Raw genomic sequence first — 25243 nt, forward strand, 5'->3', positions numbered from 1 at the left:
TTTCCTTTTTTTTTTTAATGGGGCAAGAGAGGAGGAAGTTAAGTATTTGTTAAGAAGTTAAGTATTTGTTCTGGATCCGAGTTTAGAGGGACAAAATTTCATTGCATAAAAATCACACACTGGGGCCGGGTGCGGTGGCTCACGCCTGTAATCCCAGCATTTTGGGAGGTCCAGGTGGGCGGATCAGGAGGTCAGGAGATTGAGACCATCCTGGCTAACACGGTGAAACCCCGTCTCTACTAAAAATACAAAAAATTAGCCGGGTGTGGTGGTGGGCGCCTGTAGTCGCAGCTACACGGGAGGCTGAGGCAGGAGAATGGCGTGAACCTGTAGGGGGAACTTGCAGTGAGCCGAGATCGTGCCACTGCACTCCAGCCTAGGCCACAGAGCGAGATTCCGTCTCAAAAATAAATAAATAAATAAATAAATAAATAAATAAATAAATAAATAAATAAATAAATCACACACCGGGCCAGGCACAGAAGCTCAAGCCTGTCATCCCAGCACTTTGGGAGGTCAGGGCGGGAAGATTGCTTGAGGTGAAGTGTTCGAGATCATCCTTGGGAACATAGCAGAACCCATCTCTACAAAAAGTTAATAATAATAATAATAATAACAAGCCGTGCCTCATGGTGCACACCTGTAGTCCCAGCTACTCAGGAGGCTGAGGCTGGACGATCGCTTGAACCCAGAAGTTTGAGGCTGCAGTGAGCTATGATCGCACCACTGCACTCCAGCCTGGGCAACAGAGTGACACCCTGTCTCTAATGAATTTATTATTATTATTATTTGAGATGGAATGTCACTCTGTCGTCCAGGGTGGAGTGAAGTGGCATGATCTTGGCTCACTGCAACCTCCACCTCCCGGGTTCAAGCAATTCTCCTGCCTCAGCCTCCAGAGTAGCTGGGACTACAGACGCTCGCCACAATGCCCGCAAATTTTTGTATGTTTATTAGAGACAGTGTTTCACCATGTCGGCCAGGCTGGTCTCGAACTCCTGACCTCAAGTGATCCGCCCGCCTGGTCCTCCCAAAGTGCTGGGATTACAGGCGTGAGCCACAGTGCCCTGCTAATTAATTTCATTTAATTTTATCGGACGCAGGGAGCAACGTGTGTGCATATTCATCCTGAAAAAGGACTCATATTCGTTGGGGCCACCAGCCCAGCGATTTACAGGAAGCCACGCAGAGCTGCCTACCTGAAGAGCGCATCGATCATCCTCTTGGACGGCAGCCTCCAGAGGATGCGCGGCCAGGGGTCCCCCGAGGCGCTGCAGTCCAGCTTGAGGGTCCCTCCGTACCTGACGTCCGTCCTCCGCGGGGAGGTGCCCGTGATGCGCGCGTTGGCTGCTGTACGCTGCACGTTCAGCTGCACCGTCCTGCGCGCGGAGCCTACCAGGTTGGCGGCCACGCACTCATAGCGCCCGCTGTCCTTGGGCGCGAGGTTGCGGATGTAGAGCGTCCCGTTGGGGAAAACAAACAAGTTCCCGTGGAGGAACTGCGAGGGGCGGATCTGGGTACCGTCCCCGAGCACCCAGCGCACGCTGGGCAGGGGCGCAGCCTTGGCAGTGCAGTGAATGTGAATGCTGAGCCCCGGGGGCAGCGAGATGTTCTCCAGCTTCTCCTGGTGGATAACGGGGGGCAGTGCCGCCACGTGCAGGCGGATGGCCAGGCTGTCCGCCCCGGCTGCATTGCTGGCCACGCACTTATAGATGCCTCTGTCTGAGAAGGACGCCTCCTTGATGGAAAGGGTCCGGTTTTCGTGCAGGGTGATGCGGCCCTCCACGGGGGACACAGTTTGCCACACCCTCCTGTCAGGGAAGATCCAGGAAATTTGGGGGGCTGGGGTCCCTTTGGCCAGACACTCCATTGCAATGGTGTCTCCCAGGTAGACGGTGACGTCCTGGTAGTGGGAGGCTAGGATTTGAGGTTGCTGCACGGTGACCGAAAGCAAGACCACCATCCTGTCGAGGCCGTGCAGGTTGCTGGCGGTGCACATATACTGGCCTCGATCTTGCACTTGAACCTTCCGTATCACTAAGGTACCGTTCTTGAGAACCTCAAACCGTTGTATCCTGGTGTTTGGAGTCATAAGAGCTCCTGGAGAAAATTAACACAGTCAGCTTTGGCATAAACTGTGCCCTTTTGATAATGCTCAAACGAGCAGTATTAGTTAATCTAATTCTCCACTTTAACACCCAGGCAGCAAAAGCAAATGTAGTAGGTAGAATGTTTTAGTGTTTTTAAAAGTTTTTTCATGTTTATTTTATTCGTTAGAGATAGGGTCTTGATGTCTCCCAGGCGAGAGTGCAGTGGTACAATCATAGCTCACTGCAGTCTCAACCTCCTGGACTCAGCCTTCTAAGTAGCTGGGGCTACAGGTGCAGGCCGCCAGTCCTGGATAATTTAAATTTTTCTTTTTTGTAGAGACATGGTCTTGCTGTGTTGCCCAGGCTGGTCTTGAACTCCTGACCTCAAGTGATTCTCTTGTCTTGGCTACCCACAGTGCTAGGATTACAAGTGTGAGCCACCACACCCAGCCTGTTTTGGTCCTAACCATGAAAGAAATGTAAAACTGAGATATCATCTCATGCCTGCTGGAATGGTTATTATCAAAAAGACCAAAAACACAGACACTGGTAAAGATGTGGAGAAAAGGGCACCCTCGTACACTGTTGGTGGGAATGTAATTTGGTACAACCACTGTGGAAAACAGTATGGAGATTCCTCATAAAACTAACAATAGAGCTGCCTATGGTCTAGCAATCCCACTACTGGGTATTTATCCAAAGGAAATGATGTCAGTATGTTGACAAGACATCTGCACTCCCATGTTTACCACAGTGCTATTCACAATAGCCAAGATATGGAATTCAGCTAAGTGTCCATCAATGAATGAATGGATAAAGGGAATGTGGTATATATGCACAATGAAATGCCATTCTGTCTTTTCTTTTCCTTTTTTTAAAAAAAAACAAACAAAAAACGAAATTCTGTCATTTGCCACAACATAAATGAACCTGGAGGACATTAGATTAAGTGAAATAAACCAGGCACAGACAGACAAATACTGCATGATCTCACTTATATGTGCAATGTAAGAAAGTTGAACTCATAGAAACTGAAGCAGATAGTGGAATGGTGGTTACCAGGGGCTGGGGGTGGGAGTAAAGGGAAGATATTAATTAAAGAGTATGAAGTTCAGTTAGGAGGAATATGCTTAAGTGATATTATACTCATGGCAACTATAGTTAATAACAATTTAGCTTATACTTGAAAATTGTTGAGAGTAGATTTTGTGTTGTCATCACACACATACGAAGTAAGTATGCTGTAAAAAAAGGATAGAGAAAAAGAATGTTTTGTTTCTCTTTTTCATCTTTACACTAATCCCAGAAACAGGGCCATCTTCAGGCAAAGGACAGCAAATGTGGGTTTAATAGAGAATTCTGGAAGCAGGCATGAGTCCCAGCCACTTCCAAGGTGAGCTAAGATGCCACAAGCTCAATTACTAGAGACACAGCCTCTCCCTTATTTATTTATGCTCATGCTGTTCTCCTGAACTCCTCGGGCTAGCTGGCTGCATGGGCATCCCAGGCTTGCAGTGGCCAGCCACCCCTGCCTAGAGAGGCCCTTGAGTCCATAAGAAAGGTAAATTAATCCTAAAGTAAGACTCCAGTAACTTTCTCCTACACAAACTCTGGTTGAAGTGTAGATTGGGTACGTATGGACATAAAGATAGGACAAATAGACACTTGGGACTAGTAGAGGAGAGAGGGAGGGGTGGCAAGGGCTGAAAAATGTACCTATTGGATGCTACGCTGGCTACCTGGGTAATGGGATCATTTGTGCCCCAGACCTCAGCATCACACAATATACCCGTGTGACAAGCCTGCACATGTTCCCCCTGTGTCTAAAATAAAAGCTGAAGTTATAAAAATAAAAATAAACACTTATTCGAGTAAAAAAATTCCCCAAATGTGTTATAAAAATTTCTCCTAATGTGTTTATGTTGTTCACCATATACTGTTTTAATGTATTATATTGCTAGCCAATAAAATAAAAATTGACCAAAAAAAAAATAAAGTAGATGCTTAAACATCTTACCTGTGGAAACCTTTGTCCAAGTAACGAAAGGCTTTGGTTTTCCTGTTGCCTCACAGGGAAACACAGTGTCTGTCTCAGCGGTGACGGACACAGTCTGTGGGGACTTGGTGAGGATTTGGGGCTTTTCCCCAAGAGACAAGAATTTGGATGCAGGAGGTCCTCCTGCAAAGAATTTTGAGCTGCTCTGGTGGAAGCTTCCTGAGGACTGGACAGAAGATGTTATAAAGGAGACAGAACTCTGGGTGGAAGAGACCATAGGGATATTCTGTAAGTTAGTTGAGGGTGATCTCGTGGTCTGCGGAGTGTGCAACAACGGAGGTGCCGGAGGGCCAAAGTCCAGATGGAAGGTGCTATGGGAATGTATCCTGTTGTAGGAACCTGGATTAACTTTTCTCTCTCTCATTACTGGGGCAGGAGAAGTAGGTATCTGGGGTCTCCGGGTGACTCCCAACTGTGGAAAAGAAAGAGTCTTGTTGGTAAAGAAAGGGAGTCTTCCATTGGAATAATGAGGAATTCTTGGACTGGGAGGCTTTCCAACTGGGTTTCTTGCCTCAGGGATGTTGTTATTTCCAAACACTTTGGAGTAGCCATTGAATTGGTCAGTTCTTCGGTCAGTAAACTTACTAGGAATGCTGGGTTTGGACATGTGCAATGGGAGAGGAGTTGTCGTACTTGATAATCTTGGAGTTGTAAACTGTTTGTTCTCTGGCAAAACCCCAGAAGGATATGTAGTTATTTCTGGTTTGTTGGTCCAGTGACGAGGTGACTGGGAAGTTACAAAGTATCTGGAAGCGCTTTGTGTGGACATTTCAGGCAGCTTCACTGTTGCTGTTGGTAGGATGGGTTTGGCAGGGACTCTGGTTAGTTGATGAGAAGCATGAACTCTTCCATCCTGGCGTTGGCTATCTGGGCCACGTGGTAGACTCCTACTACCAAATACTTGCTTTTCCAATTCCAGCTTTGTAGACAAGTTAAATGCATCCTGGTCGGAAGAGGGTGTTGATAATTCATTTGGCCCTGACATATGCTGTGTTCCTTCATTGTTCACTGGGTTTGCTTCTGTTTCTGGATTCCCCACATAATTCAAGAAAACATTTTCCTTGGAATCTCTAGATGCTTGAGATATTCTTGGACTGGGAAGTGCTGGCTTAGTGGTGGTGGTTTGTCCCAGAGACATGAGAATTGTGGATGGGGACGAGGATGCTGGCTCCTTCATCCGGGCAGCAGTAGGGGTGTGATTCTGTGGTCTAGTTTCAGAAAGGAGAATAGCCACAGTGGTTTCAAGATGATCTTGATCAAGGGTGGTGGTTTCTGCCTGACTTGAAGCCACCTCCACTTTTATGCTTGAGAGAGTTGTGGAAGAACCAGCTTCTTCCTGGTGAAATGGTGTGGAGACTGTCACAGAGGACAAAAACTCGGAAGTGAAATCCACATCCTCAAGCTCTTTAAGAAGGGGAGGGTCTGTAAGATTTTCCCCAGAAGTGGTAACAGGTATGTCTGTCTGTAGCCTCCCAGGCTGGGCCGTCCTTGAGGGATTCCAGGTTGGAGTTCCTGGAAAGCCTACAGGAGAGGATTCTTCCTTAAATTCTCCCATAGTGGAGACCAAGGAGCAAGAAGTTGGTATGACATTAGTAATTGATTCACTAGTGACTAAAATGTCACTTTTATGTTTGTCAACATTTGTGGCAACATCATCCTTAATTTCTTTTCCGTCTGATGTGGGTTTATATGTGACTGGAAGTGTCTCTTGGACTTTAGGGTAAGATGAATATATTTTTCTGGTGGTTGTCATGTAATCTAAGGAATCATAAGGGCCCTCAGTTTTCAGAGAAACAGTTCTAGGCAAAAGTATAGTTTCTGAACTGGGAGTAACAATGTTTCTATGTTTATTTTCTGGAGAAGGGCTGGGCTTGGATCCGGACGCTCTTGAGCTCACTGTAGAAGGGGTATATCGATGTTTGTTTGGCCTCTTCCCGTGTTTTCTCCGTGGTGTTCCCTTGGATGTGGGTTCTGCATTCTTCTCCATTTCCAACTGTTTGGGGGTATTAACTGTGTTATCCACCCAAGCTGTAGGAACCAGAGAACTCTCCACTTGACTTGAAATCTTAATGTCAGGTGCTTGAGTTGGTTGAGTAGAAAAAGTCTCTGATGGGGCAAAAGTTGTGGGTGGGGTTTGCTTGTGCCGGTGGCGGAATTTGTTGGGGCGTAATCTCCTTCTCCCGTTGGGTCTCCTTCGAGAAGGGTGAGTGCTCATGGTGGATGACGGAGCAACTTTTTGCCTTGGTGTTGTTGTTGCTGTTGTGGTGTCTTTGTCTAGAAGGGTACCAACTGTGGTTTCCGCAGGCTTCTTAACTGGAGACATACTGCTCATTATACCCAGTGTGGAGTCAGGCAAAGTGATGGATTTGCTCTCTTGGCCCTCACTCTCAGAACTTCTGGAGTGTGTGGGGTCTCCCTCTAGCATATTTCCTCCCTGTAGTGTCTGAGACATCTCTTTCATACCCTTTTTAATCAGTAAGGTGTCTTGAGTGCTTAGACTACTTTTCACAAGGTAGATGTTGTCTGTCAGTCCTTGTAGATGTGATTGGCCTGGGACACCTGGTTCCCCTATAGTAGAATCCTCAAATAACTGTGATGTACCGGAGTCATTAACCCAGATGGTGGGGGTTGGAGTAAGGTGTGAAAAGATGTCTTCTTTCATCTTATCCTCATCTGGTTGTGACTTAGTCTCCAAATCTGGGTCAAAGTATTGCATGGGCTCAGACTCAGCCAAGGAGACAGCATCCAACGGAGGCTCATACTCACTGGATGTGGGCTCTGGTGAGGATCCAACATCTGCTGCAGACCAACCCTCTGTTGCCGTCTCTTCATGGGTGGGCTTTTCATAGACTGTGTCTAATGTGTGCAGAGTAGGAGATGGTTCATAAGGCTCAGATATAAGTGTAGGGGCTGCTGTCCCCTTCAGGTCTCCTTCAGTGGAAGTTATCTCCTCAGTCTTCTCAGAAAGGTCATCAACAACTTCCTCCAGAGGTGTGCTTGTTACTTCAGGTTCAACAAGAATAACTCCATTGTGGTTGTGTTCTAGCCCCATGCTGGCTGAGGAAATGGTACCCAAAACGTGCTCTTCTTCACCAAGTAGAGGTACATCTGCTGAGGATTCTTCAGCACTGGTTACTGTCTGCACAGGAGATGCTGAGGGGGGAGAAACAGCAGGAAAAGGTGGTGTGACTTCTAGACTCAAGGATGGAGGACTTGTGGTTTTAATCAACGGGGGTAATTCTGTGCCCTTAGGGAGATTTTTCCCACGGACTTTGGCTAAAATATCAGCCCAGCGCTCCGGATTAATCTGTTTGTTTGCCATGTTTATCCTTCGTCTAGATTCAAACACTCTGCGACCTTCTGCAACATTGGTCTCTGGTTCTTTTTCCGAATGCTTCCAGAGTTTCAGCTTTCTTCTCCCTTTCTTGGCTTTCTTATCTCCATTGATGGCATCATCCTTTGTTTTGAGGAACACCTCTTGGTCCTTTGGATGCAGAAGTCTCCTTGAAGTGTTCTCTTCATCTCCCATGCCCGAGCCCCCTTCATCCTCCACGATGTCTTCTCTGACTCTGGAAAGAGCCTTTGCACCTGGGTGTCTGCCTCTTTTGGATGGCAAGCCAGACCCTTTCTTGGTCACTGTGATTCCCACCGTAAAATGGTCTGCCCCTTGCTGGTTGACAGCCACACATCTGTAGTAACCACTATCACTGACTTGGACCTTTGGGATGGAAAGAGTTCCGTTTGGCAACATGTATACATGTGATGTGTTAGCCAAATCATTAATTATCCTTCTGTTTGGAAGAATCCAGCTAAGGTGGGCTTCGGGTATTGCTAAAGCATTGCAAGGCAATGTCACCGACTCCCCTGGGTTCTTGCCAATTGTCACTGTGTCTTTCTCGGCTGGCTGAGTGGAGGGAGACTGCACAAGTACCCTATATACCATGCGGTCCATTTCATCCCTCACTTGAGCAATGCACTGGTACAAGCCTGAGTCAGATGGCTCCATGGACTTGATCCTCAGCCAGCCACTGCTGAGAATGGAGAACTTGCTGTCTGGGTCATCCATGGGCGCTTTCAGGATGGAGCCATCTGGAAGCACCCAGAAGATAGATGGACTCTCAGAAGCTTTCACGTTGCAGCTCAACTGGCATGGACCCCCTTCCAGGACAGTCTGATCTCTTTGCACAGCTCCACTAGGCTCAATCATTACCCAGCTTCTGCCCCGAGCCTGCCTTGTATCTTTGGTGGATATTGTTTGAGAATACTGGGTGTAGTAGGAAAGTAGCACCTTCTTGGCCGTACTCTGACGTCGGTTCAGCTGGATATCTATGGATGGCTGCATGACCCATTCTGGTTCTGCAAGAATCTGGGCTCTCACACCTGTGTAGTAAAGAGCTTCCTCATCAGCATCCTGCCTGTACTGGTAGCTGACTCTGGGGTCTTTGCTGAGCATGAGCTCTCTGTGTAGCTTCACGGGAACTTCACTGTAATATGCTATCAATTTCCATAGCTTTTCATAGTTTTCCCGGGTCATTGGACACTCAAAGTCCAAGGCAACTGTTGCATTTATGTCAATATCTGGAGGATCTGTTTGGTTCAAGTGAATTTTGTACACATCCATTGGTTTCTTGATGTCACAGACCAAGTTCACCATGTTCCCGTGCTCGTCGGTCATATTCAAAGAGATGCTCCACTGGGGCAGTTGGAACTTCTCCAGGATGAGCTGGCTGTCACCATCCTCTTCCTGTTCTTGCTCCTCCTCAATACTCCTGCTCCTGTTCTGTCTCAGAGGGGACTCTATTGAAGGCTTCAGACAAGTCATGTCCTTCAGCTTGTGTATCTCATGTTTGTACAATTTCTTTGGACTGAAGCACATTGCACACAACTGACCGCCTTCATAAGCTTTGTCCTTTTTACACTTCAGAATTCCTAAAACAAATAAGCAAATAGACAATAGGGTAAGGAGCCAAAGAATGGCATGCCTTGCACATGGCCAGAGGATAAAGCCTATGTTTGCATCTTTATCACCCAGCTGTAATCCCATAAACAAGGAATCCTATACATGAGTTGCCTTTGAGGCTTCATGTTAAACCACAGTTTTAGCACACTGTGTGGTAACTAACGGGTGCTTTATAACTGCTTAACCATTAATAATAATTTTTACTTAAAAATGTCTTAAAATACTTACTAACAGGTATTTAAAAAACATTTCTAAGTTAAAGAAAACAACTTCATTCACATACATTTTACAATGTAACTTCTGTGAAAGTTTAGGAGAATCTATATAAATATACTGCAAACTGGGGAAGCATTTCTTGGTAAAAGGATGAATCTTTGCACGTATCACATCATATCTACTTTTTGTTGTTTTTCATCTTGATATATATACCAATATATATTAAAAAATCTTGATAGATATCTATCTCAATATATACAAATATGTATCTATCTTAATAGATATATACATAGATAATATATAGATATATAATACATATATATTTATATAATATATAGATATATATCTATCATGATATATAAACATATATTGATATATTAATAAATATATATTAATATGTAGATATATTGACATATAATCAATGTATATTTATATCTAAGTATATATAAATAATACATAAATTAAATATGGATATAAATATATAAACCCCTTGAAAGTATTTTCAGGTAAAAGGAAGAATCTTTGGCATGTAACACATCATATTTACTTTTTTAAATCATGATATAACAATATATAAATTTATAGATGTACACATATTTATAAATAAATATATGATCATATATTTATTCATAAATAATTTATAATTATTAATTATAATATATAATTTATAATTATTAATTATAATATATAATTTATAATTATTAATTAGAATATATAATTATAATTTATAATATATAATTTATATATTTATTTATATATAAATATATAAATATATTAATATTTATTAATATATAAATATATATAATATAATTATAATTATAAATTTATAATATATAATTTATAATTATAAATTTATAATTATAATTTATAATTATAAGTTATAATACATAATTTATAATTATAAAAGTTATAATATATAATTTATAATTATAAAAGTTATAATATATAATTTATAATTATAAGTTATAATATATAATTTATAATTATAAGTTATAATATATAATTTATAATTATAAGTTATAATATATAACTTATAATTATAAGTTATAATATATAATTTATAATTATAAGTTATAATATATAACTTATAATTATAAGTTATAATATATAATTTATATATTTATATATATAGTCAATATGTATGTATCTAGGTAACTATATAACTATATTTATAACTCTCTATATATTTATAAATTTATAATATATAATTTATATATAATCAATATGTATCTATCTAGGAACTATATATTTATAACTCTGTATATTTATAATTTATAATATATAATTTATATATAATCAATATGTATCTAGGGACTATATATTTATAACTCTCTGCATATTTATAAATTTATAATATATAATTTGTATATAATCAATATGTATGTATCTAGGTAACTATATCTATATTTATAACTATATTTATAAATTTATAATATATAATGTATATATAATCAATACGTATGTATCTAGATAACTATATCTATATTTATAACTCTCTCTATATTTGTAGTAAACACTTCACAGAGTGTTTGCTTTTGAGTTCACGTTGTCCTCTTGGTCTCCTGGATATGAAATCCTCTGGAATTTTCTCCGTCCTTTCTGGCCACAACTGGGTCTCAGTCACTGCTTCCTCCTCCTCCTCTGCCTGAATCTTTGCTGACTGGGTCCTCCTTGACTTGAGCCTAAGCCCCTTTCCTTTCTGGTCGGCTTCAGCGTCAATGGCCTCTCGCATATGTGTGGTTCCAATTACCATCCACCCGCCAGTGATGACTACCATATGTGCTTCTCTAGTCCAAACGCATTCTGTGAGTTCCACACCCCATTGCCTCTTTGACATGTCTATTTAGATAGCAAGAAGAGTCCTCAAACTGACATCTATGAAACAAACTTATATTCTCTCCCTGACCTAAATGTAGAATCTCGTGCCTGTTCTATCTCAGTAAGTGATGCCATACTCTCTCTGCCTGGGGAAAGTGGAAGACTAGGAGTTTTTCATGGCAGTCCTCTGCCTACTTCTGCCCATTCCCATTGGGAAGAAGCCAGTCATACTGCTTCATCTGTGACTTGGAGAATTATAAAGCTCCTAACTGGCTTTGCCATCTTTCCTTTTGCCCTCCTGACCATGGTTTTCTGTGTGACTTTCAAAGCAAACACCTCAACATGCGAATAGGATTGTTTTGCACATCTCCCCCCAACACACATACACATACTCACACTCACACTCATACCCACACACATACATGCTGTGAGACAAGGCAGCAAACACAAGCAGGAGCATTTCACAAAATCCCTTGGCCAGCTGAATTTCATGGCTCAGCGAATGAGCGCAGCCTCTACATGAATGCCCTGAAGATGATGAGCAGGATGGAGCACAGGTCCACATGTCTCTTGCCTGAATCACTGCACTTTTAGAAAAGATGAGTTCAATGCTCCTAGCCCCTGCCTCTTTCTACACATAAGATAATGTCTGGCAGGATTAAGGACTATGCCTCTGTAATCTATAACCAGATGTCCCCTGGCACCCAAACTTTGATGAGAATCAGCTCTAATATAACTTCTGAGCACAACTGATGTGAATTCTGACCACATTTGGTGTGACTTCTGAGCACCTGCAGAAGCTCCACCATCTGTGTATAAGCTGTGGGCTGAAACCTTGCTATGCAGCAGTCTAACAGAAACTCTCTGAAAGATCCTGGGATTGCAATCTTCAGAAATGCTCACTATATAAAACTAACTTTAATACTTTACAGTCTTGAGTTTCTTTCACATACATGCAAATCTACACATACACAGATGTACACACATGTGCACAAATACATGCATAGACATGCACACACAAAGACATGCATGCGTATCTCCAGACAGTAGCAGGGATGGTTCTTTGCCCAGCAAAGTTTTGTGGGTCCACATCCATAATATAGTGTTGCTGCTACAAAATAGCCATCCAAATGCATTTTCAGGCCCCCTTACATCCACTGGGGTGTGAGGACTGGTTCCCACCAATGAAATATGAGTGGAGGAGGTGTGTGTCTTTTCTGGTTAAGACCATTCACAAGTGGGTGTACCTCTGTCTTTCCCACATCCATTGCTTGATGGCCTCTTGGAATGAAGCTCTAAAAGCTAAGAAAAAGCAAGCCTCTTGAATGTCTAGCAGTAAAGACTCCCAAGTAGGCAACTGATCAAATCCAATGATGTTGAGTTGGAAACAAGTTTAGAAGCTGCAAGGAACAGACGGGAAGACTGTGTGGCTAGAAATAAACGAATAAGAAGAGCAATGGGACCACCATGCTAGAGGATAGTGGGGACAGGTGGAGCGACCATTGTGTGGAGACTTCTTGGAGGGAATGTGCAAATGTGTATCTTATCCTAAAAGCAATGGAAATCAGTTACACAGAGGTGTGGCCTGAATGGGTGCACATCCTGTAAAAATGTTCTCACTGCTTTGTAGAGAGTGAATGGAAAACAGGGCTGACAAGGACATGGGGACACTTGTTTAGAATGCTCCCCCTTTCTACCAGAGAGAGGAAAGGAGCTTGATCCAGGCCAGCAGCTGTGAGGATGGAGTTGAGGAAATAGATCCAGGATATGGTAAACACAATGCAATCTAAGGATGGGGATAGGTTGCAAGGTAGGGCTTAGAGAAGGGGGAGAAAGGAAGGAAGGAAGGGAAGATAGGGAGGGAGGGAGAGTGAAGGGGGGAGGAATGGAGGAAGGAAGAGAGGGATGAAAGGAAGGACAGAAGGAAGAAAGGAAGGCAGGAGAGAAGGCAGGAGGAAGGAAGGAAGAAGGAAGGAATGAAGGAAGGGAGGGAGGGAAGGAAGGAAACGAAGGAAGGAGCGAGGGAGGGAAGGAAGGAAGGAACGAAGGAAGGAAAGAAGGAGCGAGGGAGGGAAGGTGGGAAGCAGGGAGGGAAGGAGGGAATGAAGGAAGGAAGGAAAGAAGGAAGGAAGGAGAGAACGAAGGAAGGAAGGAAGGAGAGGAGGAGGGAATGAAGGAAGGAGACAAGGAAGGAGTAAAGAAGGGAAGGTGGGAACCAGGGAAGGAAGGAGAGAAGGAAGGAAGGAAGGAAAAAATGAAAGAAGGAAGGAGAGAAGGAGGGAAGGAAGGAGAGCAGGAAGGAGTAAAGGAGGGAAGGTGGGAAGCAGGGAAGGAAGGAGAGAAGGAAGGAAGCAAGGAAAAAAGAAGGAAGGAAGGAAAAAAGAAGGAAGGAATGAAGGAAAAAAGAAGGAAGGAAGGAGAGAAGGAAGAAAGGAAAGAAGGAGGGAAGGAAAGAAGGAGGGAAGGAAGGAGAGAAGAAGGAAGGAAGGAGAGAAAGAAGGAAGGAAGGAGGGAAGGAAGGAGGGAAGGAAGGAAGATGAAGGAAGGGGAGAGAAGGAAGGAAGGCAGAAAGGAATCACAGTCTACTTTGTTGCAACTGCAACACATAAGTCCTCGTTGTTGTCATAGCTCTCTAGATCAATAGTGAGCATCGCTTCCGTGTCCGTAAAATAATGACCTTGTAGCCACTCCTCTCATCAGCCTGCTCTTTTCCAAGCATCCTTTGTGAATTTCTCATGGAACATGCATTCACAGCCCCTTCCCAGTCCCAGTTTCCCACATTAAGCTGCAGTCCAAGGCTGGCATGATCCTCCAGATACCCATTCCATGGCAACCCACATCACCTGTATGTAACTGATTACATGAGCACTACATTTCACTAAGGGATAACTGCCTTTGCGTTGGGGAATGGAGATGTCTTAACATTTAAGTGGTAACGTTTAAAGTCTGAGTTCCTGTCTAGCTGATTGGGTGCTCAGATTTCATTGAAGCTCAGATTTCATTGAATAAGTCAATATAAGATCCTTGGAGAATGGAACGTCTCCAAAAAGATAAAAGAATGTGCAGCTAGGAGTGGTCTGCTCTCCTCTCTTCTTACCTCTGGATTTTGCATCCCATTCCAAAAACCATCTCATCTCACAATCGCAGGTCCACGGATTTCCCTGCAAGTAAAGATTCTCCAGAAGCGGCATGTTCCGAAGCATGCTGGCAGGAAGAGTTCTAACCATGTTCTCTGCTAAGTAGAGGTGCCTTATGGTGGAGAGTCTGAAATAATCCAAAAATGTGAACGTGGAGAAGGTGCTGGGGTGCAGCTGGTGGAGGAGATTTCCTTCCAAATGGAGTAGCCTCAGAGACGTTAAGCCGTTGAAAGCTTGAGGGTGGATAAACTCGATCTTGTTGTGGTCAATGTGCAGCCTCATTAAGTTAGAGAGACCCTGGAGGGTCTGTCCTGTGATCACTCTCAGCTTGTTGTAGCTGAACTTGAAAACCTGCAAGGACAGGGGAAAACAAAACAAAACAAAAGGATCCTGTTTATAGTTTAAAAAGCCACAACCACAAACAGAAACCAGTACAAAGGGCTGGAGAGTAATGACATGAAGCTTGTCTTTCATGTCAAACAATAGCCGTTTTATTGATCATTAAGGAGAATGACATAATTTCTATTCTTTATTACTGGTCTTAGAGGATGCAATTTAGTGACGCTTATAAATGCCGTGGGTTTACCTGAAGAGAGCTGAGGTCTCTTAAAGCTCCATCGGGGATGCTTGGGATCTCATTGCCGTGAATCATAAGTAGCTCCAACTTGGTCAGTCCTGCAAATGAGGTTTCTGACAGGGCCTGTATGCTATTAAACCTAAAGAATAGTAATAATAATAATAATAATAATAATAATAATAATTAAGAAAATAAATAGCGAATACTTAACTCCCATATAGGAAACATTCCCTAGCCTGCCCAAGAGCAAATTAGTAAAATGGTGAGTCTTTTTGTCTATTTACTTATTTATTAGAGACAATCTTACTCTGTCACCCAGGCTGGAGTGCAGTGGTCCAATCGTAGCTCAGTGCAGCCTCCACCTCCCAGGCTCCAGCAATCCTCCCACATCAGCCTCCCAAGTAGCTGGAACTACAGGCACAGGCCACTATCCCTGGCTAATTTTTTATTTTTCATTTTTGTAGAGACAGGGTCTTGATATGTGCCCAGGCTGATCTGGAACTCCTGGCCTCATATGATCCTCCTGCCTGGGCTCCCAAAGTGCTGGGATTACAAGCAAGAGTCACTGCACCTGGTCATGAAGTAGTGATTCTGAGGTTACAGGGGTGCCATTCCCAAAGACGTTTATCCCTTCGTGTCCCTATCTCTGGGGTCAAGAAGAAAGTGACACATATTTATTTGTCTTCAGTCTGCTAAGGAACATTCATGGAGAACTTTGACTTGGAATATGCTGTTGTGGTCAGGAGGCTATTTGGTGTGTCCATCAGTAGGATTTAGAATTCAACATGAGGCTGTTCCACGTGTCTCTTTCTTGGAAACTCTGTGCTGAAGTGACAGTAATAAAGAGGGACACGTGGCTAGCAGGGCCGGGAAAATCCACAGCATTGGAATTTGCTTTGCATATGGTAAGAAAGGAGACAGCTCCATGCTAAAGGCCAAATAGAAATGTTGACCACAGACACCAACACTCTTATTTCCCATGGACAGGCTGCCATGTCTGACGGATGATCAAAGTTACTCGTAGACATGCTAGGTTTCTTGTTTGTTTTGTTTCTTCCTGTAACCTGTCCTCAAGATAAGTTCTTTTTGTTTTAAATTTTTGGTTTTTTGTTGTTGTGTATATAATTGTCAAGATGCTTTCTTGACCAATTTAGAAATTTCTCATTGCCATATTGGTAATAACACACAACAATGCTTAAACTTGATCCCTGGATAAGCAATTTGAAAAAGGAATAGAGAAGCCTGCACGCTGTTACCATAAATCACTGTTTCTGCTGAGACATAACACATCTAGCCTGATATCATTGATTGCTTCTTCTTATCACTTACATAAAAGGAAATCAATTAGCAGGGAACATAAGTGAACAGCTCATAGCTAAATGCAGCAGATACTAGCATGGTCCAATTTTCTCATACTCATATGTGCTCAAACCTGGACTACAATTCCAAAGTCAACAGAAACACCAGGTTAGGTGTGACTCCCCTAAGACCCAGCCTTAGGAAGCACCTTTCAGCTACAAATTTTTGAGTGCAGGAAATTTATAAGCTCTACCCTCAAAAACCATTCACCTTGATTGCATCAAACTTTTCAAAGACCTCCTTTCATAATTGCATTCTTCTTTTTTCTTTTTTTTTGAGACGGAGTCTCGCTCTGTCGCCCAGGCTGGAGTGCAGTGGCATGATCTCGGCTCACTGTAAGCTCCGCCTCCCAGGTTCACGCCATTCTCCTGCCTCAGCCTCCCGAGTAGCTGGGACCACAGGCGCCCACCACCACATACGGCTAATTTTTTGTATTTTTAGTAGAGATGGGGTTTCATCATGTTAGCCAGGATGGTCTCGATCTCCTGACCTCCTGATCCGCCCCCCTCGGCCTCCCAAAGTGCTGGGATTACAGGCGTGAGCCACCGCGCCCGGCCGCATTCTTCTTTTTAAGATAAATTTATGCAAAGAAAACATCAGATGGAATTAAATGCATCCCACCTTATTGAAATAATGTTGTATAGATTCAATATGGTGTATGGGGAAAATATAGTAGAAGATGATCCTATTTCCTGTTCATCATTTTGACTCATGTAGTCAATGAACAATCATATATAGTGGTTCTCTCTTCTTGATTACATGATATTTTTCACTCTTCTTTTTAGTGCATTACTCCAGTGTCTTGTCAGCTAAGCTCTGCTTTATCTAACACTGGTGAGAGGTAAAATATTAAAAGAACTGGGCTCATAGCTATGTGTGTACCTTATGAACATGCTTTGGATTCCATAGAAGGTGGGAAACTTAGCTGGAATTGAGCCTTGTCTTATCTTTTTATTTGTATTATCTTTTGCCCTTTATCACCTAAACCCCACGAAGCAGGCTAACTTTCCACAGCAGAAACTGAGTTTCAAGAAAGTTTCCAGGCTGGGCATGGCAGCTCATGCCTATAATCCCAGCACTTTGGGAGGCTGAGGCGAGAGGATCACTTGAGCCCAGGAGTTCAAGACCAGCCTGGGCAACATAGTGAGACCTAATCTCTACAAAAAATACAAAAATTAGTTGGGTGTGATGGTGCATGCCTGTGGTCCCAGCTACTCAGGAGGCTAAGCAGGGAAGACCACTTGAACCCAGGAGGTTGAGGCTGCAGAGAGCTGTGATTGTGCCACTGTACTCCAGCCTGGGCAACAGAGCAATACCCCATATCAAAAAAAAAAAAAAAAAAAAGTAAGAAAGAAAGAAAAAAAGAAACTTTCCAAAATTTTCAAGGAATAGGAAAAAAGAGGTTAAACCATGCAATGTTCCATTCCAAAGTTTTTTTCCTATTACCTAGTGGTACTTTGGTCTTATTAAAACAAGATGGGAACTTAAATATTCCACAAGCAAACACAGTGACAACAACAATAATGTCCCCATTACAAAGAAGAGGAGACTCACAGAAGACATTGAATGCATTCAAGAATACAGTCAGTGAGAGTAAAATCCAGGTATCTTGAGACCAAAGCTTCAACCTGCATTCAGACACTGTTAACTGAGGTGGGAGAAGCTGTCAATATCTACTTGACATTATTTTATTTAGTGAGTTCAAATTCATGGAATCATGGTGCAAAACTCCCCGAAATATAATGCTGCAAAGATAAGTGAAATTCAAGGGCATGAAGCTTTATTTCATGTTAAGGACCATGAACCTCCTCAGTGGGTAAAATTCCAAGTAAGAGAAGAAAGAGGTGCATTTTTTCCAATCATGAGCTCAGCAGTTTCCTGCAGAGTATAATAAAGGGGAAGGAAGGTGTTGACTACTGCAAGCTGGGTGGGGAAAGGAGGTCCCAGTGTGTAGACGTGAGATCCTTAGAGGTGAGATAGAAGCATAGAAAGGTCTCTCTCTCTCTCTCTCAAGACAGGGTCTGGCTCTGTTGTCCAGGCCAGAGTGTGGTGGCACAATCTCGGCTCACTGCAGCCTCTGTGTCCCGGGCTCAAGCCATCCTCCTACTTCAGCCTTCTAAGTAGCTGTGACTACAAGCACACACCACCACACCTGGCTAATTTTTGTATTTTTAGTAGAGATGGGGTTTCACCATGTTGCCCGAGCTGGTCTTGACCTTCTGAGCTCAAGTGATCTACCCGCCTCGGCCTCCCAAAGGGCTGGGATTACAGATGTCAGCCACCACACCCTCTAGGCCTCATGTTTTGAGGTCAGGCACACTTCACGTTGCCCGCTGGCTATCCCAGAGAAGTTACCAAGCTTTTTGGAAGCTCAAACTCTTCATTAGTAATGCTACTGAGGATTCTTTTTTCAGAGAGCCCTGTGTGGGTTAAAGGACATAATGTCTGTAGCCACTCAGACATTGCTCTGTGTCAAGGACTGCTACAGAGTTTCTGGAGGGAATAGGTACACCAAGGCTGATACCAGGGAGATCAAAGGGAAAGTCACAGCCAAGCAAGACACAAAAAGAGACATGCTAAGAATTCGTGAGTTAAAAATGGCAACTAAAATGTAGTTAGGCAGGGGAATAATGAGCAATATGTTATATGAATAAAGACATTCAATGAAAACATATTCAGATGTTCAAAAATTTATACATAATATGAATAATGTAAAAATCATACAAGAATCATAATATTCGTAAACATGTCCATTCAATGATTCTTCTCAGAGACACTCAAATGACCAATTTCAGACCTGATTTCAGCTGACTCCAGAGTAGAAATCTACCTGATACATTTCTAATTCATTCTTTGCTACGTTATCTTTCCAGGAACTTTGCACCCTGATTCCATATGTTTCAACTCACTAAATAAAATAAAGTGTCAAGTAGATATTGATAGCCTCTCCCGCCTCAGTTAATCGTCCCTGAATGCAAGGTAAAGCTTTGGTCTCAAGATCCTTGTGTTTTACCATAGTGACTGTGTATTCTTGGATGCATTCAGCGTCGTTCAGAGTCTCCTCTCCTCTATAATGGGGACATTATTGTTGTTGTTGCTGTGTTTGCAGGGTTTTTAAGTTCCCATCTTGTGGGTAAATGAAGTGTCAATCATGGATAATGACCATACTAAGTTGCCATTTTTTATTTTTTATTTTTTTATTTTTATTTTACTTATTTATTCATTTGAGATAGAGTCTCCCTCTGTGGCCCAGGCTGAAGTGCAGTAGCGCCATCTCGGCTCACTGCAACCTCTGCCTCCCGGATTCAAGCAATTCTCTGGCCTCAGCCTCCCGAGTAGCTGGGACTACAGGTGTGTGCCACCGCGCCCGGCTAATTTTTGTATTTTTAGTAGAGACAGGGTTTCACCATGTTGGCCAGGCTGGTCTCAAACTCCTGACCTCAGGTGATCTGCCCGCCTCGGCCTCCCAAAGTGCTGGGATTACAGGCGTGAGTCACTGCGCATGGCCGCCATTTTTATTTTTAAAAGAATACCTTATTTCTTCTTATTTAAACACAAGCACAGATGATTTAGCACACAAGAGAGGGCCAAGAAAGTCTTACAGGGTATGTTTGCGGATGGCATCCTCAGAATTGTTCAGAGGTTTTTGTTTGACTGAAATAACAGCCATGAGGAAAAATGCAATGCACGTGAGTGAGAAGCAAAGAGAGTCTAAATGTACATTTCAGAAATGCCGACGACAGAGTAGAAGTCTACGTGGCACATATTCTCATTCACTCTTTAAATTGATTTTCTGCAAAATCACTATGCAGTGGCAGTAATCATTGCTCAAGATGCACACTACAAAAAGGAATGAAGCTCTGACACAGGCTACCATGTGGGTGACCCTTGAACCATGTTGTTCACTGCAAGAAGCCCTACAGGTCACCTACTGCAGTGGTCCTCAAACCACAGGCCACAGAGCAGTACCGGACCAGTTAGGAACCAAGCTGCACAGCAGGAGGTGAGTGGTGGGTGAGCCAGCAAAGTTTCAGCTGTATTTACAGCCATTCCCCATTGCTGGCATTACGCCTGAGCTCCACTTCCTGTCAGATGAGCGACGGCATTAGATTCTCATTGGAGCACAAATCCTATTCTGAACTGTGCATGCGAGGGATCTAGGTTGCGCACTCCTTATGAGAATCTAATGCCTGATGATCTGTCACTGTCTCCTGTCACCCCCAGATGGAACTGTCTAGTTGAAGGAAAATAAGCTCAGGGCTCCCACTGATTCTACATTATGGTGAGTTGTAGAATTATTTCATTATATTATTACAATGTAATAATAATAGAAATAAAGTGCACAAAAATGTGATATGCTTGAGTCATCCCAAAACTACTCCCTCCCCAATCCTGTCTGTGGAAAAATTGTCTTCCATGAAAACTGGTCCCTGGTGCCAAAAAGGCTGGGGACCGCTGATCTATTGTATGATTCTATGTATATGAAATGTTCAGAATAGTCAAATTCATAGAGACAGAAAACAAAGCAGTGGTTCCCAAAGGCTGGAGGAGGAGAGGGAGTAGACAATGACTGCTTAATGGATATGAGGTCTCCTTTTGGGGTGGTGAAAATGTTTGGAACAAGATAGAGATGATGGATGCACAATAGTTTGAATGTACTAAATGGCACTGAATTGTAGAGGCTACAAGGGTGAATGCCATGTCATTTGAATTTTACTTTAAAAAATTGCAAAAACTTTGTACAGATCAGCTTCGTATGTGCCTTCAGGATGTAGTGGGCTCTGAAAACAAGTTCTAATGCTTTTAGAGATGGAGAAATCAAAGGGAAAATAAGGCAGGTGCTGTTTGAACTTCGCTCAATATGAAACGATGTCTGCTACAGATTCTACATGCATGGATTCATTCTGCAACGCAGTCACAGCTATAATTTGAGCTTTGTGTGTCTGCAAGTTACTATTCTGGGTGGGTCAACCAAATAGGCAAGGGCTCAGCTCTCTTAGCAAGAAGGATGACTAGAAAGGTAAAAATAATGAAAAAGATCATTTCGGATAGTTGTAAATTTCATAAGGAAATAATTAAAGCACAGGAAGGAGAGTAGAAGGGGTTTGGTTGGCCGATGTCTACGGCAGGGCTCTCTGGGGAGCTGAGATTTGAAGTAGGGCTTAAGAAACAAAGGGACGTTTGGGCATGGCCTCATCATTTTAGAAGAATACTCCGTGGTGGACAACTAGTTAGCTCTCTGGTATTTTGCTGTTGGCCATAAAGGTCAGAGTTATTGGCCATCTTTCTGTTCCTTAGACTCACCAAGCTTGCCCACTTTATGGCACGGCCATTGATTTGTTCTCTATAGAGATGATGCTCAACATCCTGTAATGCACACGATGGCCCCTGCAACCCACATTGATTCAGTCCTAAACATCAAGATTGCAGAAATTTGGTAACTTTGCCTTAGCACGTGCAAATTTGTCTATCTGTCTCTCTGTCTGTATCTATCTATCTATCTATCTATCTACCTACCCTATACCTACCTATCATCCATCAATCTATCTATAATCCTCTCTATCAATCCATCTATCATCCTATCATCTATCAAGTATCTATCTGTTATAATCTATATATCAATTATATATCTATTCATCCATGAACTGAAGTATGTGTTAAAACAGCAGTGTTGGCCACTACCTGGAGAACGTGTCAGAGCTGGGCAAGAGAGGGAGGCAGAAATGAGGTGAATCCTGCAGAGATATTGAGGGATGTTGGATCCATGACCAGGTGTGGCAGTAAACATGAAGGCATACAGAACATTTCCAAATGTATTTAGAGGAAGAGCCAGCAGGCATGGCTGAGTGGTGGGAGTGGGAATGAGGACAAACTTGGGGGAAGGACTTCTACTTGGAGGGGAGTAAGTGGGTGGATTCTATCATTTGCTGGACAGCAAAGGCTGGGAGAGACAGGTGTTGGGGAAAGAATTCAAAGCTGTATTTGCCATGGGATGTTTGAGAATTTTGTAAGAATCTAAGGGGGGAATAGGGCTCAAGACCAAGATGGAGACCCACGATGCACGTTCAGGGGAGACTGGCCAACCGACCAATGGAATAGAACCCTGGGAGTAAATAATATCACCTGAACAGAGCCCGGAAGAAGGAGGCAGATCTTCAGACAGAGGAGATAGGGCTCTGAGGCTCTGTCTCTGAAATGGGTCAGAAACAGCTGGATGTTCCTCAGCACATTTTACTTCAAGGGTGTGATATGTTCTCCTTCCATAGTTGTGGTCACCAAAAAGGTCTCCAGATGTTGCCAAATGTTTTCCAGGGGCGAACTCATCCATTGTTGATAACTATTGTCATAGATAGATGATAGATAGATAGGCAGACAGATGATAGATAGATAGATAGACAGACAGATAGATAGATAGACAGCCAGACAGATGATAGATAGGTACATAGATACATAGATAATATACAGCTAGACAGATGATAAAGATAGATGACAGGTACATAGGTGATAGATAGATGATAGATGATAGGTAGATAGATAGATAGACAGAATACAAGATAGAGATAGATTGATTGATAGAGATGATAGGTAGGTAGATAGATTATTGATAAATAGATGATAGAGAATAGATAGGTAGATTAATAGATGATAGACAGATAGATAGAATAGATACATCAATAGATAATGATAGAGATCGATGATAGGTGATAGGCAGACAGATGATACATAGATAGATAGATTGATAGATAGATGATAGGTAGGTAGAGAGATAGATTGGCTGATTGATGATGATAGGTAGGTAGATAGGTGATAGGCAGATGCATGACAGATAGATGATAGATAGATACATAGATAGGTAGGTAGATAGATATAGACAGGTAGAGAGATAGATTTGTTGATTGATGATAGAGATAGATGATAGGTAGGTAGACAAGTAATAGGCAGATTATAGATAATAGATAGATAGATAGATAGATAGATAGATAGATAGATAGATAGATAGATAGATGATATTGAGAAAAACAGAATGGCTCATACTAAAGCCATGGATAGCTGAATGTCAAATTTAACCTGAGAATTTTGATCACAACTATCAAGGTGGAGAAGAAGGGAAAATAGGAACAAAGGATAATACTGGTTGATTTCCCTTCACATCTGAATAAATTCCCCTTTCAGGAAGGCACCCAAAGTCTGGGATGGGCTCCACATCAGCTCAGAAACCTGCCTGACCCTGTCATCTTGCCCCTGCTTGTTTTGTTGTTGTTGTTGTTTTGTTTTTTTGTTTTTTGAGATGGCGTCTCGCTCTGTCACCCAAGCTGGAGTGCAGTGGCGCGATCTTGGCTCACTGCAAGCTCTGCCTCCCAGGTTCACGCCATTCTCCTGCCTCAGCCTCCCAAGTAGCTGGGACTACAGGAGCCCACCACCACGCCCAGTTAATGTTTTTGAATTTTTTAGTAGAGACGGGCTTTCACCGTGTTAGCCAGGATGGTCTCGATCTCCTGACCTCGTGATCCACCCGCCTCAGCCTCCCAAAGTGCTGGGATTACAGGCATGAGCCACCGTGCCCGGACCCCCCTGCTTGTTTTTAAGGGGCATTAGAGAGCTTGCAGATGCAGATGCCAAGGGTGCCAGATGTGAGAATGGGGCGGATATTCTGGAACATACAGAAGCCCAGGGAATCACTTGAGTACCCCCTCTCAGAACCCAAGGGTATACATGTCCCCTTCTTGCATCCTTCTAAAAATCAGCAGAGTCTGGGAAATTAGCACGACACTCAGGGAACAGAATCTAACTGGAGACTGGGATGACCCTGCATAAAGTGCAGTTCTATGGCTTATTAGCCCCTTGGCTTACATTCCAGACTATCTTCATCGCCTATTGATTGGCAATCACTGAATGTATAACCAACTCTGTGAAATGTTTATGGCAGACAATATTTGCAAAATTATGTCTTCGGTTCCGCTTAATATCACAAGGCAGAACTTAAAATAAAATAGGCAAGTATGGGCATTGTTGAAGTTGCAGAAAGGCATCATCAAAACCAGTCTTTTAATAGAGGGAAAAAAATATTTAAGAGTCTGTAAATCCATCTCTAGGTGGATGCTATGTTGTTGGTTCCTGAAAAAAAATATTTGGAAAGCAATTTTCAGAAACGCTTTTAGTTTGTCCAAGCAGGAAACAGCAATGCTGACAAAGAACCCTAAAAACAGCTGTGTGGGAATAGAAGGTTTCATTAGCACTTGGCCAACAATTCCTCATTCCTTGAGAGTCTTATATTTTCTCCAGACTGTTAAAACACAAATCAATCTCTGAGTTTTATCTGTTAGACATTGCTCTTGTTTCAGTTTTTTCCCCAACAAAATGCAAGATGCCAGACTCATTACCTAATTTGAGATTGATTTTTCTGAAACAATGCTATTATGATATTATTAGTGATTTTTTTCAAGTAGTATATTAGTTCCTGTTACAAATTAAACCAGATGGAAGTAATAGATGTTGATGCAGTGAAGTGATTCTCTAGGGTTTTAAACTTTTTCTTTTCTTTTTAATATTACAGAAAACTATCTCTAGATATTACTGGCAGCAATAGGAAAAAGAAACTTTAACATGTTGGTATGTCTGTTTTATTCCTACGTTAAAGTCAATCTTTATCGTGAGTTGTTTAAAATGAAACCATCAGAAATGGTGTTGTAATTTAGAGGTTAGTTATGTTTTGCACTTACAAAGTACTTCAGTTTAAAAATGAACGGGAAGAAAAGCATCCCAGAAACTGTAAATGAGACGCAAACAACTTCAGAAGTAATAGTCTTGTTGGTGCTGTAAGTCTCAAGCCATTAAACAAATCACCTCTCTGGGGAGGGTGCATGCAGGGACTGTCTCCACCCTCATTTCCAGCCTGATATCCCCCTTCCCAACACACAACACAAACACACAAACCTGCTGTGCAAGAAGCACCGCAAATAGATATATATTATGTATAATATATATTATATATTATACATAATATATATTATATTTATATATTAATATAAT

At 42.5% G+C, this 25243-nt stretch overlaps 1 protein-coding gene across 1 annotated transcript in view; it reads right to left on the reverse strand.

Moving 5' to 3' along the window:
- The window catches only part of MXRA5 (matrix remodeling associated 5), a 38733-nt gene that overhangs the window by 7490 nt on the left and 6000 nt on the right, over positions 1-25243 (reverse strand). The window contains exons 3-6 of the mRNA XM_003823344.5: positions 14864-14993; positions 14238-14628; positions 4108-9075; positions 1200-2100 (exon numbers count right to left, since the gene is read on the reverse strand). Of these exons, the coding sequence (XP_003823392.3) occupies positions 1200-2100; positions 4108-9075; positions 14238-14628; positions 14864-14993 (6390 nt within the window). The remainder of the gene's footprint in view (positions 1-1199; positions 2101-4107; positions 9076-14237; positions 14629-14863; positions 14994-25243) is intronic.

Source organism: Pan paniscus, chromosome X (assembly GCF_029289425.2).
Source record: "Pan paniscus chromosome X, NHGRI_mPanPan1-v2.0_pri, whole genome shotgun sequence".
Classification (NCBI taxonomy): Eukaryota; Metazoa; Chordata; class Mammalia; order Primates; family Hominidae; genus Pan; species Pan paniscus.